The sequence below is a fragment of the Schistocerca piceifrons genome, chromosome 8 (genome assembly GCF_021461385.2).
Source record: "Schistocerca piceifrons isolate TAMUIC-IGC-003096 chromosome 8, iqSchPice1.1, whole genome shotgun sequence".
NCBI classification, from domain to species: Eukaryota; Metazoa; Arthropoda; class Insecta; order Orthoptera; family Acrididae; genus Schistocerca; species Schistocerca piceifrons.
In genome coordinates, this window is record NC_060145.1 from 279,433,915 (window position 1) to 279,459,757 (window position 25,843).

The following is a 25,843-nucleotide window of genomic DNA, read 5'->3' on the forward strand; positions in this document are numbered from 1 at the left end:
TGTAAAACATTATCAAAACAATAATACTAAACGTCGATTAATGGCACATCGAAGCGTAGTAGAGATGTGCAGAGACAGAGATTGGACAGCGAAGTTTCGGCCACTCTACATTCCTTTATTACATAGATAGTGGAACGTGAAAAACGTGTGGTGGTTGGTATGACACCCTTAGGCTGCAAGCTCTGAGCCTTCGGGTCGCCCATAAAGAGCAGTACTATGTAGAAGCCACGCCCCCAAACCGCTACTACATGCAGCTTACGGACGTTCCAAGGCGCAGCCTAAACATTACTAACCGTTCGGAAAACATCTATCAATACAAGCAGTTCCAAAAACGTTGACCGTCGTTATTTTAATTGGAATGGGCAATATGCGAAATTCGTCCTGATAATTTAAATTATGTAATATGTTCTTGCGAAATTTACTTTAACATATATTTTGGGGCGGCTCCGCCTCAGAGCCTTTAATTACGAGCCGCGCCTGGTCAATGGAATTCCTTAGAAACCGCAGTTGTCGCTGTGCCTTCCGAACTGCCGCCTGTGACGGGTTTCCCATGAGTGGCTGACAGTCTCTAGTCTACAAAAATGGTTCAAATGGCTCTGAGCACTACGGGACTTAACTTCTGAGGTCATCAGTCACCTAGAACTTAGAACTACCTAAACCTAACTAACCTAAGGACATGACACACATCCATGCCTCAGGCAGGATTCGAACCTGCGACCGTAGGGGTCGCGTGGTTCCAGACTCAAGCATCTAGAACTGCTTGGCCACTCCGGCCGGCTCTAGTCTACAGCTGGCATTCAAAACAGCTTCCAGTCATTTTTAGTGTAACTTACTTGCGAAAGTGACGTCAGCAGATGTATACAGCACTGGCCACTTTACAGTGCTGTTTTTGATTTTGTAAATTTATAGTCGGGCAGTAGTAGCCGACCGCGACAGACGCAGCAACAGATAAGTAAACCGCTTTTGTGACATTTACGAGTTCCTAACCAGGAGCGAATTTTATATATCATATCATTTGTGTCCTTTAATAGTCTAGTTTCTTGAGTTTCTGCATGTAAATTTAATATATAATAGCCACAATTGTCTCGTTTTCGTTTGCGTCGAAATGTAAACCGATTATGTGATATATTACAAGTTCCTTATCGGGGGCAAATTATTTAGTTTAACCTGAGTGCTTCGGTAATCAGGTTCTCGAATATCTGCTTATTACTGGACATAGTTCGTGCGTTTTCGTCTACATTAGAGTTGCGCAGCACGTGCTGATAGTCCATTTATCTGCATAGTTAAGTTTTCCACGGTCTTTGGTATGGACAGGGACTGCGATTATTGTGTGCGGGTTCGAGCCGAGTTGGTAACACTTCGCTCTCAGCTTCAGGCTGTGATGGCTTCGGTTACACAGCTTGAGGCTGCAGTGGATGTGCACCACTGTTGTGGGCTGGCTGTGGGGATAAAGCAGACGTTCAGCTCGTCAAAGTCCTCCGATCGGTCCTCACCGGTGGCCAACCTAGTTAGTGCTCGCACTGGGACTGACCCCTCACCTGTGGTCGAGTGGGGTGTCGCCCCGGGGCGGCCACACATAAGGCCTTCCTGGTTCGTCTGACACACAGGTTCCAGGTGTTGTCTGTGGCTGACACTCGCTAAGCCGGATGCTGTTGCCTGTCCTGTTTCAGAGGAAACCACTCAGCCTGCAATATCCGGGCAATCGCAGAGGGTGGGACTATTGGTAGTTAGGAGCTCCGTTAGGCTCTTTATGGAGCCCCTTAGGGAGTTGGTTGACAAGGAGGGTAAGAAAATCAATGTGCACTCCATTTGCATACCGGGTAGAGTCATTTCAGATGTGGGAAGGGTCCTCCCTTATGCCATGAAGAGCACAGGGTGCAGCCAACTGCAGGTGGTTACTCACGTCGGTACCATTGATGTGTGTCGCTTTGAATCAGAAGAGATTCTGTCTGGTTTCGAGCTGCTAACAGAAGTGGTAAAGGCTGCCAGTCTTGCTTGCAAAATGAAAGCAAAGCTGACCATTTGCAGCATAGTCGACAGGACCAAATGCGGACCTCTGGTACAGAGCTGAGTGGAGGGTCTGAATCAGAGGCTCAGACGGTTCTGCAACCGTGTAGGCTGCAGATAACCTCGACTTGCGCCAAAGGGTGGTAGAGTTTCGGGTTCCGCTGAATAGGTGAGGTGGTTTTTTAGGTTAGAGGGTCTGGGAAAACACAAGATGGGCTTCAGTCACAAAGGGTGCAGGCTGAACACAGGAATAACATAGATACAGGAACCATTGGTATAATGTCGGGAAAGTACCAGAGCTCCAAGCGCCAATAGAAAGCACTGATGCTCAAATCGTTATAGGCACTGAAAGCTGGCTAAAGCCAGCTGAAATTTTTGCAAAGAACCTAACGGTGTTCCGAAAAGATGGCTAAACACGGTTGGCAGTGGCGTGTTTGTTGCTGTCAGAAGTAGTTTATCTTGTCACAAAATTGAAGTAGATAGTTCCTGTGGGTTAGTATGGGCAGAGGTCATAGTTGGCAACCGGAATAAAATAATAATTGTATCCTTTTACTGACCTTCCAGTTCAGATGATACAGTTGCTGAAAGGTTCAAAGAAAACTTGAATTTGATTTTAAACACGTATCCGACCCATACGATAATACAGAATAAGATTTTCACTCTGCAGCGGAGTGTGCACTGATATGAAACTTCCTGGCAGATTAAAACTGTGTGCCCGACCGAGACTCGAACTCGGGACCTTTGCCTTTCCCCGAAGCACGACTCACGCCCGGTACTCACAGCTTTACTTCTGCCAGTACCTCGTCTCCTACCTTCCAAACTTTACAGAAGCTCTCCTGCGAACCTTGCAGAACTAGCACTCCGCGAAAGGCAAAGGTCCCGAGTTTGAGTCTAGGTCGGGCACACAGTTTTAATCTGCCAGGAAGTTTCATACGATAATAGTTGGTTAGTTGGTGGTGACTTTAATTTACCCTCGATATGTTGGCGAAAGTACGTGTTTAATTCCGGAGGTACGCATAAAATATCATCCGAAATTGTGCTAAACGCATTCTCTGAAAATTATTTTGAACAGCTAGTTCAGGAGCTCACGCGAATAGTAAACGGTTGTGAAAACACATTTGACCTCTTAGCAACAAATAATTCTGAATTAATAACCAGCATCAGAACCGATATAGGGATTAGTGAACACAGCGTTGTGATAGCGAGATTGAATATTGTAATTCCCAAATCCTCGAAAAATAAGTGAAAAATATACCTATTCAGAAAAGCAGATAAAAATTCACATGATGCCTTCCTGAGAGACAATCTCCACTCATTCCAAATTAATAATATAAGTGTAGACCAGATGTGGCTTAAATTCAAAGAAATAGTATCAACAGCAGTTGAGAGGTTTATGCCAAATAAACTTGGAAAAACTACGGAGCTGATCCCCCTTGGTACACAAAACAGCTCACAACACTGCTGCAGAAACAACGAAACAGACATGCCAAATTTAAACAGACTTAAAATCCCCAAGATTGGCGATCCTTTACAGAAGCTCGAAACTTAGCGCGGAGTTCAATGCGAGACGCCTATAACAGTTTCCACAACGAAACTTTGTCTCAAAACCTGGCAGAAAATCAAGAGATCCTGGTCGTATGTGAAGTATATTAGCGGCAAGAAACAATCAGTGCCTTCTCTGTGCAATAGCAATGGAGATACTATCGAAGAGAGTGCTGCCAAAGCAGATTTACAACACAGCCTTCCGAAATGCCTTCACAAAAGAAGACGAACTAAATATTCCAGAATTCGAATCGAGAACAGCTGCCAACATGAGTAACATAGAAGTAAATATCCTCAGAGTAGTGAAGCAACTCAAATCACTTAATAAAAAGAAGTCTTCTGGTCCAGACTGTATACCAATTAGGTTCCTTTCGCAGCAGGATTTTAGAACATATATTGTGTTCGAACATTATGAATTACCTCGAAGGAAACGGTCTATTGACACACAGTCAACATGGGCTTAGAAAACATCTTTCCTGTGTAACACAACTAGCTCTTTATTCACATGAAGTGCTGAGTGCTATTGACAAGGGATTTCAGATCGATTCCGTATTCTTGGATTTCCGGAAGGCTTTTGACACTGTACCACACAAGCGGCTCGTAGTAAAATTGTGTGCTTATGGAATATCGTCTCAGTTACGTGACTGGATCTGTGATTTCCTGTCAGAGAAGTCACAGTTCATAGTAATTGACGGAAAGTCATTGAGTAAAACAAGTGATTTCAGGCGTTCCCCAAGGTAGTGTTATAGGCCCTTTGCTGTTCCTTATCTATATAAATGATTTTGGAGACAATCTGAGCAGCCGCCTTCGGTTGTTTGCAGATGTTGCTGTCGTTTATCGACTAATAAAGTCATCAGAAATCAAAACAAACTGCAAAACAATTTAGAAAAAATATCTGAATGGTGCGAAAAGTCGCAGTTGACCCTAAATAATGAAAAGTGTGAGATCATCCACACTAAAAGTACTATAAGGAATTCGTTAAACTTTGGTTACACGATAAATCAGTCTAATCTAAAAGCCGTAAATTCAACTAAATACCTAGGTATTACAATTACAAACAACTTAACTTGAAAAGAACACACAGAAAATGTTGTGGGGAAGGCTAACCAAAGACTGTGTTTTATTGGCAGGACACTTAGAAAATCTAACAGACCTACTAAGGAGACTGCCTACACTACACTTGTCCGTCCTCTTTTAGAATACTGCTGTGCGGTGTAGGATCCTTACCAGGTGGGACTGACGGAGTACATCGAAAAAGTTCAAAGAAAGGCAGCACGTTTTGTATTATCAAAAAATATGGGAGAGAGCGTCACAGAAATAATATAGGATTTGGGCTGGAAATCATTAAAAGAAAGGAGTTTTTTGTTGCGGTGGAATCTTCTCACAGAATTCCAGTCATCAACTTTCTCCTCCGAATGTGAAAATATTTTGTTGACACTGACCTACATAGGGCGGAACGATCACCACGATAAAATAAGGGAAATCAGAGCTCGTACGTAAAGATATAGGTGTTCATTCTTTCCGCGCGCTATATGAAATTGGAATAATAGAGAATTGTGAAGGTGGTTCGATGAACCCTCTGCCAGGCACTTAAATGTGATTTGCAGAGTATCCATGTAGATGTGTGAAATATTGTAAAGTGCACTAAATATGGCTCTACACTACTGATCAAATTGTCATTGCAGTCTTGGTTTCACACTCAACGGCTGTCCGCGGCTCGTGGTCTTCGGGTAGCGTTCTCACTTCCCGCACACGGGGTCCTGGGTTCGATTCCCGGCGGGGTCAAGGATTTTCTCTCCCTCGAGATGACTGGGTGTTGTGTCTCTTTCATCATCATTTCATCCTCATTCACTCGCAAGTCGCCATAGTGGCATTAAAGAACTTTGGGAGCGGCAGCCGAACCGCCCCACGAGAGGTCTGCCTGCCACCAATGCCATACGCTCATTATTATTACTCAACGGCTTCGTCAGCTCACAGCCAAATTGACACTTTCAAGTCAACGTAGACATCGGAGTAACGATAGAGATTGGTCTGTATCCACAGCAACAATATTACACGAAAGGAAACCAAACTGCACTTGTGGATTTTAAGCACACATTTACAAAACATTAATATACCATTTATATTTATTATACTGACCTTCAATTTGGTTGGTCTATAAATGCGATGTGAACAAATGGGTACAGTAGTTCCTACTTGTTAGCAAAAAAAAAAAAAAAAAAATTTGTGGGTTTTTCTGATAAATTTTTTTCAGTGTGGTTTCAGAGTTCATAAACACAATGGAAAACTTTGTCATCAACATCTGCAGCTGAAATACATATCTTTAGTTGTTTCCACTGCTGCATTAACAACTGCAGATGAGGGAACTTCGTTGTCCTCATCACTGTCGCTGTCACTTTCTGAGTTTTCTTCTGTTTGAAAGTCAATCACGTCATCAACAGAAACACTTTCCACAGTGACAACATCGTCATCAATGTGTCAGAAATCATGAACTGGATGTTGCAGCTGCAGCTTTTGCCATCATGAAGCAAGCAGTTTTTCACCGTTGTCACTAACACTCACTCCTGGTGTGTCGGATACATTTCTGTTAGCTTCAATGAATCCTGCTTTTTGGAAGCAATTGGAGATGATGGCTGCTGTAATGTCTGTCCATGCTTTCGCACTATAATGCAAAGCATCTAAAATTGACACTTTAAAAGAAGACTGGATCTTTTCCCAACTTCCATCAGAGTTAATGCCTTCTGCACAATCGCCTTCCTATAGCGTGTTTTGAAGGCATCGGTAATGCCCAAATCAAAAGGCTGTAGTTTGCTTGCGCAGTTTGCTTGCGCAGTTTGCTGGCAGAAACTCTAATTGCACATTATGCAGACTTATATTTCTGTGATGCATAGGGCAACAATCCACTAATGGGAAAATTTTTCTGTTGTGAGTACCCATTCTTGCATCAAGGCAATGTAATTGCTTCTCAAATGATTCTGACGTCATCCACACTTTTTTTTTTAGCACTGTAGTTCGTTGGTAGTGGATTTATTTTTTTAAAACAGAAGGATTTTCTTAGATTTGCCGACCACAAATGGTTTAATTTTTTCGGAACCATGTGTTTTTGCGCCTAACGTTTCTGTTGGGTCAACTTTACTGGGTTACCTCCATGGCAGTTTTCGCCTTTAAAGGCAAGCGCTTTATTTGGAAATATGCTGAAAGAGACCTGTTTTGTCAATATTGAAGATATCTTTCGCTTTGTATTGTTTCAAAAGTTCGTGTAACCTGTCGCTCTGCCATTCCGTAATAGATTTTATGTCCACACTGTTTTCTTCACCGCATACTGTTTTGTAAACTACATTGTACCTCTTCTTAAATCTATCTATCCGTCTATTACATGCTGTTAAGTCCTTCATCCCAAGTACATTGTCAGCTTTCAGCGCCTTTTCGCGCAACATCACACCGTTCATTGGAATGTTCGACGCACTTGCCGCCTGAAACCAGTTCTTTGTAATTTCCTCCAGCTCTGCGTATTTTGAATAGCTGGCACCCCATCCTCCCCCTCTCCGCACCACTGTTACTCGCACTTTCCAAAATAAGTGTTTTTTACGATAGCGTTCCACATAGATACAGGTATTCCTACTCTCTGTGCTAATGCAACATGTGTTCCACAGTGAGCTTCAACTCTTTCTAGAATTTGTACCTTTTCTTCCATAGAAAGGGTTTTAATGTCTGTTTTAGCAGTACCAGCTTTTTCCATCTTTAACTGCAACAGAAAACAACAACATGGAAGAAACAAGTAACCACAGACTTCGATCACTTCACCCAAGGCTACGAACATGCTACACGGTACACGCTACATGGTATACACAAACAAAGTAACAAACACCATCTCTTCGCACGGTAGTTGTCGAGAGTAGCTGTGTCGATTGAAATTGACTCAGTTCGGTTGTAGGAACAGGCTTGTCAGTGTTGCCAGCATTGTCAATCTTAGCTAGCAAATGACACTATGTACAATGTGTATGCGAACCATAAAGGAAACTACCGTATATTAGCAAGTTACAGATACTGGGAAATGGATATCCTCTGTATGTGATGATTATCACAGGGTGAAGTTAACGCCAAAACGATGCAGCTTCAGTAAAATAAGGGTACTAGTTATTGTAGCACACAGTACTGACAGATAAAATTGGTATCCAGAATGAGATTTTCACTCTGCAGTGGAGTGTGCGCTGATATGAAACTTCCTGGCAGATTAAAACTGTGTGCCCGACCGAGGCTCGAACCCGGGTTCGAGCCTCGGTCGGGCACACAGTTTTAATCTGCCAGGAAGTTTCAAAATTGGTACCAACTAGAAACAAATGAATGTTCCTCAGAAGTTGCACATTCCTCTGGCTTCTAGTGTAATATTTACATCAGCCACTATGCAGAGTTGTGGTTGGTAATGGCAGGATACAAATCACAATATGTTCTGACTTAAGATTTGCTGAGTAGATCGCCCTGGTATCAACAGAGCTAACCATGTAATGTATGTAAACACCACTTGAAGCAAATGCAGTGCCTGCATCATTTTATGTCAATCACACAAGGTGTTTTCTTCCCCCCCCCCCACCCCCCCCCACCCCCCCACCCCCTCACGAACATTAGTTCATAAAACTTAAATTGTGGGATAGTTACTGGTATGTTAACGTAAAAATGGGTGCGAATTAACATGGTGAACATAGGAAATTTGTCAGGAGCGATAAAACATGTTATAAACGGCGGGCCTATGATTTCCATAAATTGCTCCAGGCAAATTCTGTGATGGGTCCTGTAAAAGGGCGTGACCAATTTCCTTCCCCCATCCTTTGGTAATCCAAGCTAGTACTCAGTCTCTGATGACGACCGTGTTGCTGGGATATTCAACTCTTAATCTTCCTTCCTTCCTTCGTTCCTTCCTTCCTTCGCTACTGGTGAATCAAAGTCTGCCAAAAAACTGTACATTTGGTACTTAAACATTCTCACTATCATCATCACTTCTCTTTGAGATCTTAATGACATGTCTTTTTTCAGAAATATTGTGAATGCAGAGTTTGCACTTTCTTTTTCATTTCCTCGACTGTTGTCTTTGGCCTCCATTCTTTTAGCATACGACATATTTCGTTTAATGCTGTATCACATTTGTTACTGTTCAGATAATCTTTATTTCTAATATCAAAAAAACATGGCTTCAGTGTATATTGTTCAGCTAAAATAATAGTGTTGTCTGCATCATGTTGCCACGTCCTTCACGAAATCACGTAGTCAGCATGCCGAGGTAAGTGTGCAGTGTGCACCTACAAATGACTTCACTGCTTGAAAGCCCACGTATGAAAGTAAATGCTTAGCCTTCTGTCGGCAGCATTTGTGTATCGTGGGATGCACTTTCATGCACAGATGTATATACTCCCGTTCAGTTATATGCAACATTCAGATGCAAGTTAGGGGTAACAAGTTTCAAAAGTCAGCGCAACTACATTCTCTCTTGTTGTGCACTAAAATGAACTTGTTAATAGGTTCAGTGGCAGCAGCCTGAAGCTTGTCACCTGTGGTCAACACAACTTCTAGCTGCTTCTGGCAGTGGCCATTTCACCTTGTATGCACACAACAAACCCAGTCCCTATGGATTTTACTATGTAAACCTGTATAACATCATGAAGAAACTATTAACTAAAGCAGTCAGAGTGTATGGTGCTGTGATACAGCACCCAAGAGTCAGTTCCCAAGATTTTGTGTCTAGCTAAGTATGTAAACACGTAAAAAAAATTAAAAAAACACTTCTCAGAATCACACAACATGTATAAAAAAGATGAACTAAATGCTGCCTGTTACAGAAGTATACAACCTCTGACAATAAAGTTCGGTGAATAGTCCTGTAAAATTAACGTAGATGAACTATGAACTAAAGTTATCTTACTGTCCTTCGAAATAATCATCTCCCATAGCTGTGCACCGCTGAGCTCTGCGATACATCTCATGGAAACTTTGCATGAAGTCTTGCTTTAGGATGGTGTTGGAAATCCGCATCACGTTTCATTGGATGTCAGGAATATCGTCAAATCTCTTTCCTTTCAAAGCGAGTTTGATTCAAGGAAATAGGAAGAAGTCTGGAGGATTGAGATCCGCCGAGTATGGTGGATGTTCAAGTTGCACCACTCCCTTTTTTACCAGGAACTTTTTGAGAATATTGGTTGTGTGTGGGCCAGCTTTGTCGTGAACAAAAAACTGTGAACGTTGCTGTGCATACTGGTCATACCCTGCTTAGACGTTGCATGAAACATGTCAAAATTTCAACGTACTGTGTAGCATTCAACGTCTTTCCTTCAGGTAGATATTCCTTGTGGATAATGCCTTGACTATTGAAGGTCATAAGTATCATTTTGATGCGTGATTTTTTTTGTCTCTGACCTTTTTCTGGTGAGGTGATGTCAGAGAGCGCCATTCCATGCTTTGCCATTTCGGTACAGGCTGTACTGGAGACACCAGGTTTCATCCTCAGTGACAATACGGTTCAAGAAATTGTGTGTCACATCCACTCTTTCGACAAAATCCTATGAAGCCTCTAAATGTGCCTGCTTCTGATCATCAGTCAAGTGATGTTGCACAAACAACAAAGGCTTTATCTTCCGGGTAAGGATTTGTTACATGGATTCACAGTTCATCTGCAGTTCATCCACTGTCATGCACACATGTATTCGGTGGTCATTCATGGTTAATGTCCTCACTTTCTCAATATTTTCGTCACTGACAATGGTTGCCCGTCGTCCGCTATGGGAATTGTCAGAAACATTTTCTCGGCCTCCTTGAAAACAGGCAAACCACTCGTACACGGACTTCATGGGCAATGCTTGATCCCCATAAACACATACCAGCATTGTATGCATGCATGCATTTCTTTCAATGTCTTGCCAAGCTTAAAACAAAACTTTAAATTGACCCTTTTTCGTTCATTGTCCTGTTCTCAGTTCATAACCAACGCACTAAACAAGAACTTTGTCCGACAGGTCTAACACAGAACACTCACAATGCTCCATTGGACTACGGTGGGGGCAGGTTGTCAACACCGGCCGCTATGCAGATACAGCGTTGTGAGTCGCCAGTGTTGCCCGATCCACTGTTCTGACTTCATTTACCAAACTTTATTGTCAGCAGTTGTATATGCGTCTTTTTACACTTGCAGAATTGCTTGAGCGGTCCCCATCTTTTTTGAAACTTGTAGAGTGGTCATAGTAGATGTGAGGAGATTGTCAGTTGTGGCTTTCATCAGCCGCTCTGTATAAGTAGTGTATTTTCAACATCTCGTAAGGTGTTTCAGTGTTTAAGTAGTTTTTGAGTAGCAGAATGGAACAAAATGCAAACTTCATTTTAGTATATCTTCTCCAGAATGTTTTATTATAATACCTAGGTACACAACCAGTAGATCTAATGCAGGTTTACTATTGCTTTATTACAAATTTAAATATATTGTTTTTACATTATTTATATAAGAGGATTTATTATTTTATTCATGGCTGTAATTTTCGACTGCTGTAGTTCACGTTTCAGAATAAAATTCGGTCATTAATTGCAAATATGTTTTTATTTGACTTTACGAGTTTTGATAAATTTAATTTGTCATCTTCAGAATCTTAGTATTGGTTTAACATCTGTTAATTTCTTCTTTGCAGAATCATAATGCCGTCATATGTCGAAAAATGTACATTTTGAGTGTGATTGTTGTAAACACAGGTCGAGAATTTGGAGTAACTAAATCACGTCTGTGTATAGATACAGTTACAGAAATGATGTGATACAGTTACTGTAAATTATTAATCACATGCAATATGTGCATTTCTGGACATGTCATGGCATTATTCTGCTATGACGAAGCTCATGACATTTCCTAATCCAATATCAAGCTCCTGAATATGATAAATTAATTTGTCAAAACTGGTAAAACCAAATATAAGTATATTCGCGAAATGATCATAGAATTTTATTTTGAAACACAATGGATCTGTTTCCTGTGGTGGTATCATTTGTATTTATGCTAGCACTGTTTTTCCAGCACTCATCAATAAGCTGTGCGAGAGTACACCACCAGAGATGCTCAGAGACTTGAGAATTGCTGAACTCACGTGTACACCTCCAATGAAAAATCACGAAACAGAATCACAGAATGGTAACGGTACATTTTTCTGCTTTTTTTATAATAATTTTTATTTAATTTTGTGGCAATCAAACTTCAACATTTTTTCACTGATACACAGAACAGGCATTGGTTGTAATTTTCCTGACCCTAATTCACGTGTATCTGTATGGTGTAAAAACTTGCAATTGACCCTAAATAATGAAAAGTGTGAGGTCATCCACGTTAAGTGCTAACAGGAATCTGTTTAACTTCAGTTACACGATAAAGCAATCAAATCTAAATGCCTCAGATTCAAGTAAATACCTACGAATTACAATTACGAATAACTTAAATAGGAAAGAACACATAGTAGAAAATGTTGTGGGTAAGGCAATCCAAAGACTGCGTTTTATTGGCAGAACATTTGGAAGATGCTACAGATGTACTGGGTAGCTATAATTAAACTTTCCATTTTTAACACAGAAACTAATTACCCTAAGAGTTGCTACATTAGTGTCCAGAGTATGGCGGTGCATGATTTCCATGTGTCACAGTGCCGCCATCTAGTTCCAACTATGGCTACCAGGTGCAATGATCAGTCATCATGATTCATAGTCTCACGATCTGACGATTCCCATTGCATTTGTTGATGCGTCAGCGTGAGCTTGGACAAAAGGCAGCAGGACGTTATTGTTAAAGCTCCATTATCAAAACGGTACAGCTGCAGCTGCATTTCGAGAATATCGCCGGCTGAAAGGATGACGGAAGGGTCCTCTTTCTGCACCTGCTGTACAGAGCATGAGGAAGAAGTTTGAATCAACTGGTTGAATTGTGTGTCGCTCCAGGAAGAGGCCGATGACTGGTTGCACCACAGGTGGTTGATGAAATCGTTGTTGCTATGGCAGACAATGCTGCACGCAATTCTCAATTGTCAGGCAGTGCGTCTGCCGTGTGAAGACAGTTAAGCATCCCATGGTCCATTGTTCAGAAGGTGCTTTGATCCATTCTCAAATGGTATCCGTATAAGGTCCACATCGTACAGCAGCTTGCATCACAACATGCACAATGATATGTTGACTTTTTTCTCCACTTTCTCGCAAGGATTGAAGTTGACGAGGACTGACCCTGGACCATTCTACGGACATACGAAGCTCATTTTTCTCTGACAGGTGAGGAGAACACACAGAATTGCTGAGTGTGGGGATATTTGCCTCCAGTCACTGTGCATGAATCTCCTCTATATGGTGAACGTGTTACCATATGGTGTGGCTTCATGGCTACATTCATCATTGGCCCATTCTTTTTTAAACAGGTTGGCACTCAAGGACCAAAGACGTGCAGTGTGACTGGCCAGCATTACTGTGATTTGCTTCACCAGCGTGTTACACACGCCCTACAGGAGAGATGCATTGAACTCAACAGTTTTCATCCAAGATGGGGCCCCATTGTACATCGCTCGTGAAGTTCACCCGCTTCTCTGAAACACGTTTGGAAACAATTGGTTTATCAGCCATTGTTTCCAAATGCTTGGCCAGCTCTATCACCTGATCTTGCTTCCTGTGTTTTGTAGTTGTGGGGCTACTTGAAGGACAGGGTGTACCAGGGGAACATTCATACATGTGCTGATCTGAAGCACAGCATATCGAGAGAGGTAGCCAGCGTACCTACGGACCTATTCATTCTGCTGTGCAGAATACAATTCTGTGCTTTCAGACTCTTCTGGCACCATATTGATCCCCTTCTGTAGCAGTAATGGTACCGGTATGTAATGGTATGATGTTCCAAAGTAGCACATTAAAAGTGTTTCAGTTGAATTGTTTCTGCCTTATTTCTCCTTCCCACGCCCTTTTCGTTAATGCTACCAAGTTTGTTTCTTGTATGGTAATTTAGCTTCCATGTTATGACGTGAGACATAGGGAAAGGTTAATTATAACCACCCGCTACTATAGAGATTGCCTACGTTACTCTTGTCCATCCTCTTTTGGAGTACTGCTACATGATTTGGGTCCTTATCAGAGAGGATTAACAGAGTACATTGAGAGAGTTCAAAGGAGGTCAGAATGTTTTGCATTATCGAGTAATGGAGAGAATATGTCACGGTCGTAATACAGAATTTGAGATGGAAATCATTAAAACAAAGGAGTTTTTCATTGCGGCATGATCTTCTTGTGAAATTTTAATCACCATCTTTCTTTCCTAATGTGCAAATATTTTATTAATGCCAATGTACATAAGGAGAAAGGATCATCATAATAAAATCAGAGCTTGCACGGAAATGGTTGTTCAGTTCCTTAACTGATATAATTTTAAGAATTCGCCTGTAGCCTAAGCTGTCCACAATGATACTGTCATCGTAAGTGATGGTTACAGTTGGTCACATATTTACATAGTGTGTGGGCTGAGTGACACCCACATACAAGGTGGAACAAGTGAAAGTGGCTCAGTGAACAGAGTTCCAGGATATAAAGAAACACAACAGAGGAAAGGAAATGCAGTACTAATCTAACTATAACAGATGTTGAAAGTAACCACCATTCATCTCTTGGCACATTTAGGCCCTGGTCAGCAAGATGCTGAAGGCGGATCGAAGCCAGACTGCTAGAATTGTTGTGATCTCATCCGAAATGTTCTGATGCAGCCTTGAATACTTTGAGGGTTATTGCGATACACCTTAAACTTGAGGGCTCCCCATGCAAAGTAATCATGCACTAACAGATCATGTGACCAAGTGGCCAGCTAAATCTGCAACGTGTCTGACCTCTGCTAACATCTCATGTCAGGCATGAAGATTGTGTAATGTGGTTTGGCTGGCTGTATGGGCAGTTGCTCCATCCTGTTGAAGTAAATGTAGGTCTGTACCTCCTCTGTCAATGCTTCCACAAATGGTATCCACTCATCTGGCTACTTTTATTTTCCCCCACCCTGTATATGTAGATGCATTTACGCAATTTGTATGACTATGTTAAGTGCAATAATATTTATGGTATTGTTTTTCTTTAGCTGGCTTGGTTGTTGAAGCATTGTGTATATCGCCTCAATATTTGCATTAAAAATAAAATGCATTTTTGAATCTGACAAAATTTACCCAAAGAATAGAAAGCAAAAACAATGTAACTGTACAGGTTTGTGTGTAATCTATAGCTCTGATGAAAGATTCATCCAAAAGCTAGCAATATTCTGTCTCGTTTATGTGCTTTTCGATGACTCAGTGTCTGAACTGTGTGATGGAAATTGCTGAGATATTGGCACAGTTAACTGCTTTTGTTCCTTCTTTGTTGTTAACTGAGACAGTAAAAGTTTAACTAACTTCATGTTTTCTTCTTGTGGATGATACAGCCTCCAGGACAGATGCAGTTAATGAAGAAGATATGACAGACGTAACAGAATCATATACTCCTGTGGCCTTAGACACAATCTTGCTGAAGCCGATATGCTTTGAACGTAAATGTGGTGGCAGTACATGGAAACATGCTCTCCTACTCTCCACACTGAAGAAGAAAAACGAGCAGAAAGAAAATCCCATTAGTTATTTTCAAAATGGAATGTTTTCACCAGAAAGCCTTACTGACACACCTCTCTCACAGCCAAACAAGAGGACTTCAAATCCAGTGAAATCATTAAATAACTTGTGGACTGAAGATTCTGAAAACTTTAGAAATTACTGTGTCAGCAAGAAAACACTGCATGCAGAACTTCCATCTGATACTGAGAGTCTTGAGAAAAGCAGCCTAACAATTAATAGTGCAGTTAATAACCAAGTAGGAACTGAGTGTCATGTCTTGGGTGTACCAGATTCCGGTTTGGGAAGTGAAAGGATAAATCAAGTATTTCCAGGACTGCTTCAACTGAGGTCTGGAACTTCAAGTTCAGAGGCAGTGAAAGCCCTGATCATTCAGGATCAGAATAAAGTAAGTGGTGTCCCTGTTCATCATAGACAAAGTGGAAGACACTCCTCTGAAGAAGAAAATAGTCGGATCTCTGATATCTTCGCCAGTGGGAATTTCAGTCAGGTATGTTATAAACCTAAAAAAGAATAAAATTTTGTACTATCCTTAGGTCTTGAATGTGTGTCTCTTTTTTAAAAAAATAAAAAATTATTACAGTGGAAACTCGATTAACCGTCATCTTCGGGACCGTGGTCGTTACGGTTGAGCGAATAGACGGATAACAGAAACACTGTATTCCTCCCAAACATAACCTCAATCAATTATTTTATGTATAGACACGTATCACTCTCACAGTAATATAATAATATTTCGGAGCGAAAACAAATTAAACACGATTGTAATAGCAAATAAAACTATTTATTACATGATAAAAACATCTGTACAGTAGCTACAAAAGTTGCAAAATATGTAATGCACAGTACTGCACTACAAACTTACAGGTGAAATAGTTTATCTAGCTTGAAAATTGTCCGTCAGTTTCTTCTGCTTTTTTGATGTTCGAGCTTTCACTGCAGCAATATTTTGTATTTTTCGGAGCAGTAGTGCCTGCGTTGCATTAGCCTCTTCTTGACTTTCAAACCATTCTATACAGTTGGACAGCATTGTTTCGGCCTCTGAATGGCTAATAGTTTGTTTCTCTTCATGGTTTGAACACTCGTCTTCATCAGCCCCTTCTTCTTCTTCTTCTTCTTCTTCTTTGGTGGCACTTACGCTCGCAACAATTTCATCATCACTCAAAATTTGAAAACCCCCGTCCACTTTGTCACATTCTAACCACTCTGATACTTCTTCTGACGTCAAATTTGTGCTGATTTGTAAATTATTGCACAAATTGACCATCTCGTCAACTGTCACACACTCAGGTTCCTCCGATTCTTCATTTCTAGGTTGAGGCCAAAGTTTATTCCAGCCGTCCTTGAGATTTGACACTGGCAAATCACTCCATGCACTGGCAACATTGAAATTGGCATCTTTAATACTGTAAGACCTCCAAAACTGTTTTACAGATGTTGATTCATCAGATGAGAGCAAACAGTCGATAAATATTTTTCTGTAACTACTTTTCATGTTTTCGATGATTCCCTGATCCATGGGCTGTATAAGTGAAGTTGTGTTTGCTGGAAGGAAGAGGCATGTTATGTTGCCGTCATCACTTTTCATTTCACAAGTAGGGTGTGTTGGGGCATTGTCTAATAGCAATAACGCTTTCTGTGGCAACTTTTTTTCAGCCTAATGTGCTCTAACTTGAGGTACAAATTGTTTGTGAAACCAGTCAGAAAAAATTGATTGATCCATCCAAGCACTCTTCTGGGCGTAGTATTGTGTAGGGAGAGCATTCAAATTCAAATTCTTGAATGCACGAGGTTTTCCTGATTTCCCAATCACAAGTAGGGGTAGCCTATGATTGCAGGTCGCATTTGCGCAAACCATAGCAGTGATGCGATCTTTTTGTACTTTTCTTTGAAACCTGGAGCAGCTTTTTCAGAGAGTGATGCTAATGTCTTTTGTGGTAAAGCCTTCCAATGAAGCCCGGTTTCATCACAATTGTAAACTTGCTCCCTAACAAGATTCAGTTCAGCCATTTTTTCTTTAAATTGTTCCCGGAACTCAGCAATTACAGAGCTATCCGCGTTGAGTTTTTCTCCACTGATATCAAGTTGGCGAATGCCATGAAATTTAAACTTGTCGAGCCATCCGATACTTGCTTTAAAAGACAAGTCACCATCAAGTTTGTTGTTCATTTCAACAGCCTTGGCCATTATTATAGGCCCTGAAAGTGGTTTCATTGTCTTTTCTTGTTCGCACATCTCCATCCATGCTCTGCATTGTTGACACATGTTGTTCTATTTTATCAGCATCACATTTTATATCGTTAACTGTTGTTCTTCCAGTATACCATAAATCAGCGCTACACTTGTCGCAGTTTCGCCCTTTCTTAAGCGTTTTATAATTTCAATTTTTTGATTAAGTCCTAAAACAACATGTTTACGTTTTTCAGACATTTTATCAAGTCACTGTATCACACACACCACACTAAATATGGTAGTGTAAAATATTAGTTAATAAAGCTTATTCAAGTGGAAAACACGTAACACGGCACAGCCCGTTAGATACACTGCGACAATTAGGCCTACAGTCTTTTCGCCACAACTGGAAACCGATCCAGTGGTGATTGTTGACTCACAAGTGAGACAAAGACAAGAAAAGGGGGAGATGTGTTAGCACGTCAACTGAAGGTCATATTTTATGTGCCATTCTACGGCGGGCGGGTACATTCACTTCCCACTAAAATAGAGTAAATAAACAAAGTGAACGCATCACTGCACCTTAGAGCATTCTGTTATTACAGTATTATTACACTGTTACAGCAGTGATGGTTAACAGAAACTGACAGTTTAAAGAGTGACAGTTAATTGAGTTTTTACTGTATTCAGAAAATTACTACATTCAGCGACCTGTGTAATGGATGTAAAAGGAAACCTGCACTCACAATGCATTTCATTGTGTCCGACAATCAGTGGGACAGTATGGCATGCGGCCAGTATGTGGCCTGTCATCATGTCCTGAAGGGACATCAGAAGCTCCTACCATACCCACATTGTCGCATCTCAAAAAGATGGCCCCTTAATTGGCGTATGCCATGGAGAGATCACTGAAACATGTGGTGTATTGTTGCTAGTCTAGTTCAGGAAGAGGTTGAGTGGATGCTAAAACACACACAAATTTTAGTAATTTATTGAAATTCGAACATGGTGAATACTTAACTTTGAAAACAAGTAGAGTTCACACGCGGCCTTAGTGCTGTCACTGACACTTCCAACATTTAGCACTTAATTACAAAATGGTTGTTCAGTTCCTTAACAGATATAATGTTCAGAATAATTGTGCAATTGGCACATAGCCAGAGCTGTATCACAACTATACTGTCATCATAAATGATGATTACAGTTGTTCAGTTAGTTAGTGTGTTTGGCAGTGACTGACTTTACTGGTTGCGCTATCTTGAGGTACCAATTTTTAAAGGATACCTCAGTCAGTGAAAGATGCTATATTCCTGCCCCACCCACCACCCCACATGTTCCATCCTTGTGTAGTGCTGTGTCATGTGACTGCAGTGGAAAGGTAGGCCTGAGTGTGGACATAGGTGAGGAGACAGGGATTGTAATGACACCTGATATCCACCTAGAGAGTGACTGGAAACACTGGCTGAAAAACTGGCCATGGGGTGCACGCCTGCATCCAGTGACACAGTTGCTACGGTCGGGTTGACTGCAAGTGGAACTCCAGGGACATAGTGATGCCTGGTCTGTGACGGCACATCATCAGGCATTGACTCTGGCAGCTGGACCGGGAGAGACATTGATGGCATCAGAACAGTCTGTCTCCATCGACACCAAGCTGGTATAACTTAAGACAGAGTCTGTACATGTTGGCTCCTACCATAAGGCAGGAAGTAAGGTATGCATGCCATACCTGCAATGTTGTAAACTTTGAAGTGGGCTTCTAGTTGCTTGCAATCATGCCCTGAAATGAGGTCCATTCTGTCTGAAATTTTGCTCACCACAGCTGGAATAGTTTTTCGTCACCCTCCCAAACTCTGCAGTATCCTTGTCAGACTCTATGCTCCTGCACTCATCTCCCCACCCTCTGGCTCCTACCCCTGTGATTGTCCCCGCTGGAAGACTTGCCCTATCAGCCCTCCTATCACCACCTATTCCAGCCCTGTAACTGGTAAAACACATACTATCAAAGGGTGAGCCACCTGTGAAACGACACGTCACATACCAGCAGTTATGTAAACACTGTTCAGCCTTTTATATCAGTATGACTACTACCCAGTTACCAGTCAGGATGAATGGGCATAGGCAGAGTGTGTATACAAGCAACACTCAATATCCTGTTGTAGAGCATGCTGTACAACATAACACTCATAATCTGGGTGCCTGTTTCACCACATGCACCATCTGGATTCTTCCCCCAAACACCAGTTTCTCAGAACTCGGCAGATGGGAACTAGCACTGCAACATGTCTTTGATTCTCACCACCTACCTGTCCTTAATTTATACTAACTCCTTCCATTGCAGCATTTCTCTACAGTAACTACTCCTTTCTTCACTCCATTTTAGTTTTCTACATCTTTCTTTTTCTGACCTGCCTATTTTTCACCATATCCCTTTTACCTCTGTTACATACAGTGCACTTAGCTTTTCACTCTTATTAACCCGTGCATGATGTATTAGTAATAATCTCTGTCTTGCATATTATCCTGTCTTCCACCTTTAAGCTCTTAGGTTTTCAAATATCATCCGGTGCAGTTCCCAACAATCAGTCTTTCCTTCTCATCCCATCCTGTAAGTCTCCCCTGAGCCGGTGTTCTGGGTGACTTTTATGAACTGTACCCCTTTCCATAAACCTCTCCAGTTCTTCTCCTTCACCCTTCTTCCTTCCCCTTCAACTTTTCTGCTAGGAGGAAGAGCTACTGGTACCGAAAGCTTGTAATAGTTAAATCCTTTTGTGTGTGTGTGTGTGTGTGTGTGTGTGTGTGTGTGTGTGTGTGTGTGTGTGTGTGTGTGTGTGTGTGTATTTGTTTCCCTGCAGCCACTTGGTGAGTAGATATTTTATCTATCCATTTACATTATACTATCTGAGACATTATAGACAAAGGTGTGAGTGAGTGTTACCATAACTTGCAGTTTCTGAGGAGCCACAAGAAAGTTCAGGAAGACTTTTCACTGAAAAAACAGACAGACGAAAATAAAGGGCCACCTTCATCACCATTCTGGCATATGAAAAGCTGGAAAGGGCCATCTTTGTCCCCACTGTGCCAAATTTAGGCAGTCTAGTTCAGGACGAGGTCGAGCGATACTGCAACATGCAAACAAATTTTAATAATTTATTAAAACTCAAACATGATAAAGACTTAACTTTGGAAGTAGAAGAATGAGATTTTCACTCTGCAGCGAAGTGTGTGCTGATATGAAACTTCCTGGCAGATTAAAATCGTGTGCCTGACCGAGACTCGAACTCGAGACCTTTGCCTTTTGCGGGCAAGTGCTCTACCATCTGAGCTGCTCAGGCACAACTCATGCCCCATCCTCACGGCTTTACTTCTGCCAGTACCTCGTCTCCTACCTTCCAAACTTTACAGAAGCTCTCCTGCGAACCAGGAAGTTTAGAAGTAGTGTTCACATGGCATGAAATTGGTACTATCTCTCACATGTACAACCTTTAGCACTTCATTACAGAATGACAGTTTCATATCAAAGTTCAGTTCTTAACTGATAGAAACTTCAGAATAGCTGATTTGTGTGCAGCAGGATTTGTACTATGGCGATACTGTCATAAATGATGAGTACAATTAGTCGCTGATTACATATAGTGTGGACTGAGGGGCACTGCACTTGGAAAAAATAACTTTCCAGCTCTGGCAGCACATCGGTGTCTACACCGATGTGTTCAATTTGTTGCTATGTTTGGCAGTGACTGTCTTTAGTTGTGGTGCCATATTCAGGTACTAATTTATGCAAGGTACCTTATTCTGCAAATGACACCACAAACCATTCATTCGCTATCATGAGATGAAAATTATTGATGATCTACTTCGCCGCGCGGGATTAGCCGAGAGTCTGAGGCGCTGCAGTCACGGACTGTGTGTCTTGTCCTGGCAGAGGTTCGAGTCCTCCCTCGGGCATGGGTGTGTGTGTTTGTTTTTAGGATAATTTAGGTTAAGTAATGTGTAAGCTTAGGGACTGATGACCTTAGCAGTTAAGTCCCATAAGATTTCACACGCATTTTCTTTATGATCTACTTCCTTGTGGCCACCTTTGTCCAGTGCCAGCTGATGACAGCTACATACAAATTATGGCTAGTAGGTACCCTCAAATAATGAAACAAAACTGTGTGCTGCCTTTTTGGAGGCAACTGAGAGGGCCGTGTCAGCCTAGATCGAACACAAACATTATCCACATGATCAGGTTGGACCTTTAGGCATCAATTACATACAACAGTAGAAAGCTGCCAGCAACACTCTGTGTGAAGGTGGACAAGGGAGCATCTGGAATGGTGTCTGGTTTAAGGGAATCAGGTTCTCTTCACCAGTGCATACAGGATTTGCCTGACATCTGATGAGTGTCATAACAGTGTGGTAAGATGACCAGGTATTAATGCTCATCTGAGATAAGTCCAAGAAGTTCTACAGGGAAATTGGTCAGTCATGTTTTGGAGTAGTTTCATGCATAGATGTTGGAACACTTGCATTCGTTACAAGGATAATTTGAGGCCTCTGCAGTATCGAGACACGATCCTTATTCTGTTATTCAGTACTACAATCAGCCTCGCCCCCATGAACAATTGACCTTGTTGGTGGGGAGCCTTCTGTGTCTCAGTTATACAGGTGCAACCACAACACAGGGGTTTCAATTGAAATGCCAGACAAAAATGTGGTTCCTGAAGAGGGGCAGCAGCCTTTTCAGTAGTTGCAAGGGCAACAGTCCGGATGATTGACTGATCTGGCCTTGTAACATCAACCAAAATGACCTTGTTGTGCTGGTACTGCAAAGGGGTGAAAGCAAGGGAAAACTACAGCTGTAACAGATCGGAGCGTGAAATGTCAGATTCCTTAATCAAGCAGGTAGGTTAGAAAATTTAAAAATGGAAATGGATAGGTTAAAGTTAGATACCGCGGGATTTAGTGATGTTAGGTGGTAGGAGGAACATGACTTCTGGTAAGATGAATACAGCGTTCTAAACACAAAGTCAAATAATGGTAATGCAGGAGTAGGTTTAATAATGAATAGAAAATAACAACACAGATAAGCTACTACGAACAGCATAATGAATGCATTATTGTAGCCAAGATAGACACAAAGCCCATGCCTTCCACAGTAGTAAAAGTTTGTGTGTCAGCTAACTCCACAGATGATGAATAGATTGAAGAAATGTATGATACGGTAAAAGAAATTCTTCAGATAATGGAGGGAGATGAAAATTTAATAGTCAGGGGGACTTGAATTCGATAGTAGGAAAAGGAAGAAAAGGAAAAGTATTAGGTGAATATGAACTGGGGGTAAGGGACGAAAGAGGAAGTTGCCAGGTAGAATTTTGCATAACTTAACCATAGCTAACTCTTGGTTTAAGAATCGTGAAAGAAGGTTGTATACATGGAAGAGGCATGGAGACACTAGAAGTTTTCAGATAGATTATATAATAGTAAGACAGATTTAGGAACCAAGTTTTAAATTGTAAGACGTTTCCAGGGGCAGATGTGGTCTGTAACCACAATTTATTGGTTATGAACTGCAAAAAGGTAGGATAGGACCTGGATAAACTGAAAGAACCAGAGGTTGTACAGAATTTGAGAGAGCATTAGTGATTGATTGACAAGAAAAGGGGATAGAAATACAGGAGAAGAAGAATGGGTAGCTTTGAGAGATGAAATAGTGAAGGCAGCAGATACCTTAATTGATTGATGAATGAGGCAGGCAAAAAGGAATACAAACGTTTCAAAAATGTGATCGACAGGAAGTGCAAAATTGCTGAGCTGGGGTGGTTAGAGGACAGATGAAAGGATGTAGAAGCATGTATCAGTAAGATAGATACTGTCTACAGGAAAATTAAAGAGACCTTTTGAGACAAGAGAACTACATGTATGAACATCAAGAGGTCAGAGGGGAAAAACCAATCCTAGGCAAAGGAGGGAAAGCAGAAAGATGGAAGGCGTAGTATATAGAGGGTCTGTACAAGGCTGATGCACTTGGAAGAGGACAGAGATGAAATGGAAGATATGATACTGCATGAAGAATGGGATGGAGCACTGAAAGACCTAAGTCAAAACAAGTCCCCAGGAGTAGATAACATTCCATTAGAACTACTGATAGTCTTGGGAAAGCCAACCATGGCAAAACTCTTTCATGTGGTGAACAAGACGTATGAGACAGGCGAAATACCATCAGACTTCAAGAAGAATATAATAATTCCAGTTGCAAAGAAAGCTGGTGATAACAGGTGTGAAAATTACCGAATTATAAGTTTAATAAGTCATGGTTGCAAAATACTAACACAAATTCTTTACAGACGAATGGAAAAACTGGTAGAAGCTGACCTCAGGGAAGATCAATTTGGATTCCGTAGAAATGTTTGAACATGCGAGGCAATACTGGCCCTATGTCTAGCTATTGTAGACTTGGAGAAAGCTTTTGACAATGTTGACTGGAATACTTTCTTCCAAATTGTGAAGGTGGCTATGTACAATTTGTACAGAAACCAGATGGTAGTTAAAAGAGTTGAGGGGCATGAAAGGCTAGCAGTGCTTGAGAAGGGAGTGAGACAAGGTTGTAGCCTATCCCTGATGTTATTTACTCTGCATATTGAGGAGAGCAGTTGAATGGAATGGATAGTCTCTTGAAAGGAGGGTATAAGATGAATATCAACAAAAGCAAAACGAGGATAATGGAATGTAGTCGAATTAAGTCGGGTGATGCTGAGGGAATTAGACTAGGAAATGATACACTTAAAGTAGTAAAGGAATTCTGCTATTTGGGGAGCAAAATAACTGATGATGGTCAAAGTAGAGAGGATATAAAATGTAGACTGGCAATGGCAAGGAAAGCGTTTCTGAAGAAGAGAAATTTGTTAACATCTAGTATAGATTTAAGTGTCAGGAAGTCATTTCTGAAAGTATTCGTATGGAGTGTAGCCATGTATGGAAGTGAAACATGGACGATAAATAGTTTGGACAAGAAGAAAATAGAAGCTTTTGAAATGTGGTGCTACAGAAGAAATGCTGAAGATTAGATGGGTAGATCCCATAACTAATGAGGAAGTATTGAATAGGATTGGGGAGAAGAGAAGTTTGTGGCACAACTTGACTAGAAGAAAGGGATCGGCTGGTAGGACATGTGTTGAGGCATCAAGGGATCACCAATTTAGTATTGGAGGGCAGCGTGGAGGGTAAAAATCATAGAGGGAGACCAAGAGATGAATACACTAAGCAGATTCAGAAGGATGTAGGTTGCAGTAGGTACTGGGAGATAAAGCAGCTTGCACAGGATAGAGTAGCCTGGAGAGCTGCATCAAACCAGTCTCAGGACTGAAGACCACAACAACAACAACACAATAATCAGCAGTCCGGGACTTGGTTCATGTTTCAAGATGATATTGAAAAGGCACATTATATCCATCTTGTGAATACTGTCCTCCAGCAGGACAGGAATAAACTGAATTGAATAGCCTGCAATATTTGCTGACAGGTATAATTTGAAGCTTACATCCATGATCACTGCAACCCTAGACACACATTGAGTTCTGTCTGGCAAGCTGGTGTCATTGATTGTGGCAGGTTTGAACAGCAACATCTAGGCCACATTGTGGGCAGTGTGCTAAGGAGAATCCAAGCATGTTACAATACACAGTGGACCAACAGGATTTCTGCAGTATTGTATGTTACTCAGCAGCGTATTTTGATTTCAAATATGTGCGCTTCTGAATAGATTGCCGTTATTTTGATTGTTTAGAACATGAAGTAATTGTTTTGTTTCTTCCGGAATAAGTTTCATTCGCTGCCGCTCTTGAATGTAAGCTCACACCCATTTGCTCATACACATATCATGCAAAATTTCTTTGTCCCATGTGTATTAGCAGTAGGAGCAGTGATATTCTGTAAAATGTAGGTTAACATACAAAGGGGTACCAAAAAAGGAATCACTTTCTAAAAGCTATGTATTTCCAAATTGTTCGCAAAACAAACTTATCCGCTTCAAATTATTGTCCATTACAACTAATACATTTGTCCCACTGGTGCTTCCCTTGTTTGAAATGTTTTTCATAGTCAACTTTTGAAATAATGTCTGACAGCCCCCCCTCCCCGGTTTTTTCTTGACATATCAGTGTTGTCAAATTGGTGTCCTGTCGCGCCCCTTTTCATATGGGGAAATACGAAAATCACAGGGAGCTAGGTCAGATGTGGGGCAGCAGAACTGTCATTTTTAACGATAAACTAACCTAGAGGGCTGTGTGTGCAGGTGCGTTGTCATGGCGGAAGAATCAGTCTCGTGTCTGCCACAAATTGAGTCTTTTTTGTAACACTGTTCAGTTTTCTTAAAACTTCCAGATAAAAGGTTTGATCTGGAGGAACAAACTCTGAATGAACTACACTCTTGACGTCAAAAAAGCACATCAGCATTGTTTTGATGTTTGATTTGACTTGACAACATTTTTTTTGGACGGAATGGTGATGATGTC

The 25,843-nt window shown here is 41.2% G+C and overlaps 1 protein-coding gene across 1 annotated transcript in view; it reads left to right on the top strand.

The window, feature by feature from the left end:
• The window catches only part of LOC124711991, a 156,529-nt gene that overhangs the window by 90,676 nt on the left and 40,010 nt on the right, over positions 1-25,843 (top strand). The window contains exons 9-10 of the mRNA XM_047242276.1: positions 11,594-11,707; positions 14,993-15,666. Of these exons, the coding sequence (XP_047098232.1) occupies positions 11,594-11,707; positions 14,993-15,666 (788 nt within the window). The remainder of the gene's footprint in view (positions 1-11,593; positions 11,708-14,992; positions 15,667-25,843) is intronic.